Source organism: Symphalangus syndactylus, chromosome 14, assembly GCF_028878055.3.
Source record: "Symphalangus syndactylus isolate Jambi chromosome 14, NHGRI_mSymSyn1-v2.1_pri, whole genome shotgun sequence".
NCBI lineage: Eukaryota > Metazoa > Chordata > Mammalia > Primates > Hylobatidae > Symphalangus > Symphalangus syndactylus.
In genome coordinates, this window is record NC_072436.2 from 113,700,640 (window position 1) to 113,706,639 (window position 6,000).

Consider the following 6,000-nt stretch of genomic DNA (forward strand, 5'->3'; position numbering starts at 1 on the left):
TGTCTACCTGGGATGGGTCCCAAGCCCGAGTCTCCAGCCCAAACCTGCCTTCCTAGCCCCAGACCCATCTGTCCTGGCACACATTGCCCCCGGGGTCCCGGGCAACCTCAGCCAATGAGTCCAACGTCAACTTCCTGTCCTTGCCTGACACTGTCAGCCCTGAGATCAGACTCGACTATTCACCTCCAGTACCTGATAGGTCCGTCAGTCCTTTGGAACATATCCCACAAACATTCCCCAAACCAGGCACCAGACTCCACACATCAACACCATCATGTGAGTCACCAGCATCCCTGGCAGGACCCCTGTCCCAGCCTCCAACTCATCCTGTCCCTTGAGTTCTGTCACATTCCTGAGGCCACAAGAAGAAAAATGACCCCCTTAATGAAATTAAAAGAATTGAGAAGACATCTCCCTATGGTCCAAAGTCTTTCCAAGTGAGAAACACACATCAAGATCCAGCCTGCCGGCCCTGAGGTTAGATGTTCCTGAAATAATTAAAGCCCCGGGCAACACAGCCACACTCCACAAGTACTCCCAGCACAGTAAGACTTGCTTCTCTGGAGGGGCTTGAAATGTCCAGTGTGTACCCTGCCCCTCTCTGTCGTAGCTAACAGGAATGTGCTTCATGTCTTCTTCCTGCTCAAAGGACCGTCCACCAACCTGCGCAGGCGGCACTTTCGGCCAGGGGGGATGCGAGAACTTCCCACCATTTCCCACTTATGCACTGCATTCCTAAGGAGCCTGCCTCACAAATTACAAGAGCACCAGGGCAGACACACCACGTTCCAGCAGGTGGCCATGTCTTCATGTCAGCTTGAAAGATCGTTGCCAGGGAAATATCTGTATCTCGGCAGAGAGAGCTCAGCCTGTGCAGTCCAGCTGTGCTGAAGTGAAAATCCAAAAACCCAGATGCTGGTCCAAACAGCCTGTCTCAGGGAGCCGGCTCTGCAAGTCCCCAGCGTGGGAGTGAACTGGGTGGGCCACCTGCCCTGCCTGCCCACGTCCCTGCCTCCTGGAATCCTGGACCCTGAGAACCGGGGCGATGTGGCGGGGAAACAGGCAAGTCTTGTGCAGAAAGCCAAGATGCCACCCAAATCCACTCTGCAGTCTAGGTGGGTGATATTCTGCTCTGCACCACGCCAGTGCATGAGGGGATGGAGGACGGAGGCTAGACAACCCAAATGTAAAAAGATATTGCCCAAGTATTTTGTGCTTTGTCTGTGTTACGATGCTATGCCCAGCCCCAGCGTGGTGGCTCACACCTGTGATCTCAGCACCTTGGGAGGCTGAGGCAGGCGGATCACCTTAGCTCAGGAGTTTGAGACCAGCCTGGCCAACGTGATGAAACCCCATCTGTACTAAAAATACAAAAATTAGCTGGGTATGGTCGCGGGCACCTGTAATCCGAGCTACTCAGGAGGCTGAGGCAGGAGAATCACTTGAGCCCAGGAGGTGGAGTTTGCAGTGAGTGGAGATCACGCCACTGCACTCCAGCCTGGGCAACAGAGTAAGACTCCATCTTAAAAAAATTAAAAATAAATAAATGCTATGCCCAGCATTTTCCATGTACTGTCTTATTATCTCAGTAATCCCATATAACTTTCCTATGAAAGTGTATCTCATTTATCTCCATTTCATAGATGAGAAAACTGAGGCCCCTGGAGTAGTATTAAATTTCCAAGACCACATTGCTCATAAAGGGTACAGCAGGGACCCAAGCTCGACACTGTCACCCTCAAACATTTCCACAAGTGTAGACCAATGGCTCTCAACTGGGGTGGTTTTGCTCACGTACCACTCCCATGCCCCACAGCATTTGAAACTGTCTGGAGACATTTAGGGTAGCCATAGCGGGGAGGGGAGAATGGCATCTACAGGATGGAGACCAGAGATGCTGCTAACCATCCTATAATGCACAGGACGGCTCCACGACCACCACGAATGGTCTGACCCCAAATGTTGTGACTGTGCCAAAGCTGAGAAACCCAGGTTTCTCCTCAGCAAGAAGGGAAAACACCTGCAACGTGGATGCACCTCTGCAGGAGCCCCAGGCTGACAATAACCTTCCTGATCTGGTTTCAACCCTGGATGCTTTTACCTGGTGCATCATCAGGGATTTCAGGAACTCCAATGAGTTATTACCCTTGAATGCGCGGTTCCGCCTGACAACCCAGAAATCTCTGCCGAGGTGCCTGGTCTTGGGGAAGGCTCAGCAAATAGTTGAGGTTGATAACCAAATACCTAGGAGAGACTTTTCTCTCCCTCCAGGAAGAGCTGTGGGCCAGACACACCCTCGGATCATTCACAGGCAGTCAAGAAAGACTTGGGGAGGGCCAGGTTTTCTAGGCCTTCTCAATGGGGTAGGTGTTTGTGGATACACAAGAAGCCTGTGAAACTTCCGACATTGGCAGGAAATCAATGTCCCCCACCCTCCACCCTCCACCCTCCACCCCGCCGCCCCCCCACCATAAACACATGCCCTGCAGCAGGACTTGGCACTCAGGGGCTCCTGGGGTCCCGATTTACCTGCTAAAACATCCTCTAGCCACCACCGAATAAAGCAACCCCTTGCCACCCAACCACAAGAGCACAGCCTGGGAGCCACTCTAAGGGACACCCAGTCATATTAAAACCTCAGCCATGCAGAGCACCAGGCCTCGTGATGAGAAAGAACATTTTATCCTTCAAAGCATCTGAATGCCCATGCTGCTTCTTGCAGAGAAAAGTCCAAAATAATCTATTAAAGAACGAGGATGGTTTTGACATTTTTACCAAGCTAATGGTCTATGCAGACAAAATCTCATAAAAGGGCACTCTGTTCTTCTTGATCCACTCAGACATGGCCTGTGAGTAAAGAAACGGGCTCTCCTCCTCAAAGAAATCACTGCTGATCCTCACACCAGCCTGACACTGCTCATGGGTTCTTCAAAGAGAGTATTCCCATAGAAACTACAAAGGAAGAAGAATGTGTCTGGCGGGCATTGTGGGCAGCAGTGGGCTCTGGGCCAAATTTTAAGTTTGAAAATCAAGATTCCCTCTTTTCGAGGGGCCGCCGGACTGAGCAGATACAGGCACCGTGAACAGAAGGTACCACATTCAGATTCAGGAAACAAGGATGGTTTCTGTTCAGATCCTCCGTCATCCTTCAGATCATGGGACTCCCATTTCCCTCTGTGGACCAGAAAATTCAGTGGGGTTCTGCCTTTTAAATATTTCATTATCAATATATCATCCTTTCAGCCTCCAGAAAGCATTTTATTGGAGATTCTGGCTTAAGACTCTCGTCGGTCTGTCTGTCTCTCTCTCTCTCTCTCTTTTCCTTGAGACAGGGTCTCACTCTGTCACCCAGGCTGGAGTGCAGTGGCATGATGACAGCTCACTGCAACCCGACCTTCCCGGCTCTAGCAATCCTCCCACCTCGGCCTCCCAGGTACTTGGGACTACAGGCACACACCACCATACCTGGCTTTTTTTTTTTTTTTTTTTTTTTTTTGGTCGATATGAGGCTTCACCACGTTGCCCAGGCTGGTCTCAAACTCCTGGGCTCAAGCGATCCCCCCGTTCGGCCTCTCAAAGTGCTGGGATTACTGGCTTGAGCCACCACGCCCGGCCAAGAACCTTGTCTCTTGTGATGCACCCCAGAACAAAACATCACTGCAAAAGCACACCAAGGCATGAGTTTCAGTCCTAAATCCCATTTATCCACCGTACACTATGTGCCAGGCACAATGCTAAGTGCTTCTATGGACGAGCTTCCCTTAATCTCAGCAGTAACAGCCCCAGGCAATGGGGACTGTTGACAGATCCATTTGCCACTGAAGACAGTAAGGCTCAGAGAGGGTAAGTGGCTTGTGCCATGTCGGCCAGCTAAGGAGGGGCAGAACCAGGATGCAAACCCCAGCCACCTGGCTCCAGATTCACGTTCCCAAGGTCCCACTACACATGGTCACTCCACTGCATTCTGGTATCCTGGTCTTTGGCAGAGTCCACGTAAAAGAGGGAGGTAGAGGGAGTGAGAGGGACTTCATACAATAAAGTTTCCTGGCGTTACACTGCCACCGTAATTGTGTCCCCGACCAGGACCTCTCCCTTCTCACCCTTTCCATGATTGGCCCTGGAAAACCTTCCAGAGAACTGTCCTCCTTCCCCTGGGATCTCAGAGAAAATTCACCTGAGTTCAGTGTCCAGGTGACCCAAGCTCTGAATGCAGTAACGTGCACGGGGAGATGAGGATGTCACCATGGGCAAACCTCCCAGACAGCATCCAGGAGCAACCCCAAGACTGGGCAGGGCGGGCTCTGATGCAGCCCACGGCGAGGAGGGCTGCCCGTGCTGCCTAAATGGGTTCAGAATGAAGGCCGCTCTCTCTCCTGTGTGGGGCTCATTAACCACGAATCAAATTATTAAGACAAGCTCAGCTGAGCAAACGGTCAAACATAAAAACATTTGGAAAGAACAAAGAGGTCAACCCCATTATCCATCAAAAACCATCAAGGTGGCGGCCCTCACTGAGGGCTACAACTCTCCAGCGGGCCCTCATTTGCCCTCCAAACCCATCTGCCTCCCCAGTGGAAGGCCAGCAAAGCCACACAGGAAGAGTTGGGGTAGGAAAGCAGAAAGTGAACCCCAGGAGGCCAGGCTGGTCACGGAGCCCCAACCCACACACACAGGCCCGGTGACTCAGGGGCCCACGTGTGCAGGACACCAGGAGCTCACAGGGACAGCGCCCCGGGGGATGCAAGGAACTTTGCCTCTCTGTCCCTCTCTGTAGGGATGGAAGGAGGAGAGCGATTTCTGGGATGGAAGTCATCTGCCTCCTCTCAACTCTCGCTGCCCAACCAGAAAGGGAACAAAAACAGGAAGATGCGGTACAGGTGAGGAGCTGGGTGAGCGTCGCCAGCCCGCAGCCCAGCAGAGCAGGGCTTGGCCAAGCCTGGCGCCAGGGACTTCCCCCCTAGCCCCACCACAAGCCCCTCGCCAGGTGAGAGGCACAGACAGGGTCCCAGACAGATGCCCCCGACAGGATGCCCAGCACGACCCCCGCCCCTTCCCCTGCTGGGGGCCCCCAGGAAGCGGGGCTCCCCCTCCCCTTTTGGCCAGCAGCAGAAGCCAGCGGGTCTCCCGGCCAGGGACGTCGTGGGAGAATCAGGAAGTCGAAGCCACATAGCCGGGAAGGGGCAGCTGGCGTCTCGGAGGCCGTCACGAGCTGTCACTCCGCGCCCGCCGGAGTTGCCGCCCAGTTACCAACTTCAAACCGGGGCCGGCCACGGAGACTCCCGCCGCCCCTACCCCGCGCCCCCTGCACCCCCGCGTCCCCGGCACCCCCGGACCCCCGCGCCGGCGTCACTTACTCCTCTGCCGTCGCCACCTGTCTGGGTGCCGGTCTCCTCCCTGCCCGGCCGCGGCGCGTCCTCCCCGTCCTCGCAGTCCTCGGGCTGTGCGCTTACCCCCTCCAGCCCCAGCCGCAGCCTCTTCTCCTCGGGAGGGACGTCGTCCTCCTCCCTCCGGGGCCGGCCATCCCTGCCTCGGGGCTTGCCAGTGGCTTCGGAGCTGCCGGAAGGGCTGGCCATGGCTCCGGGGGCTCTGCCTGCACTTGGGGAAGAGGAAGGACCCGGCGCGAGCGGCCTCTCGGCGGAGCTGGGGCGTCTGAGCGCGGGCTCGGTGGGTCCGCGCGGCGCGGAGCTGGGCTTCGGGGCCGGCGCGGGCTCCTCCGCGGGCCGCTCCTGGCTCTCCGGCGCCCTCTGCTGGCCTCTCGCGCGCACCGCGGACACGCCGGGCCTGGGCCTGGGCCTGCGCCGCGCTCACCTGCCCCGGCCTAGGCTGTCGCTGTGCCCTGCCCGTGGCCAGGCCCGCTCCGGCCAGGCCCCTGCACCTTCTCCCCGCCCCAGCCAGGTTGCACCCCGATGGTGTCCCTGCCCAAGGATGAGAGAGGAAAAGGGACGCCCCGAGAGGGGGGACATCGGCCACAGCCACCTTGTCTTTGCTCTTACCCTGTGT

At 56.0% G+C, this 6,000-nt stretch overlaps 1 protein-coding gene across 2 annotated transcripts in view; it reads right to left on the reverse strand.

Moving 5' to 3' along the window:
- Positions 1 to 5,739, reverse strand: part of RBFOX1 (RNA binding fox-1 homolog 1) — a 2,507,416-nt gene extending 2,501,677 nt beyond the window's left edge. For both annotated transcript variants that reach the window (XM_055240471.1, XM_055240470.1), the window contains exon 1: positions 5,355 to 5,739. In XM_055240471.1, coding sequence (XP_055096446.1) covers positions 5,355 to 5,573 — 219 coding nt within the window. In that variant the 5' untranslated portion in view covers positions 5,574 to 5,739. The remainder of the gene's footprint in view (positions 1 to 5,354) is intronic.
- Between the last annotated feature and the right edge of the window lie 261 nt (positions 5,740 to 6,000).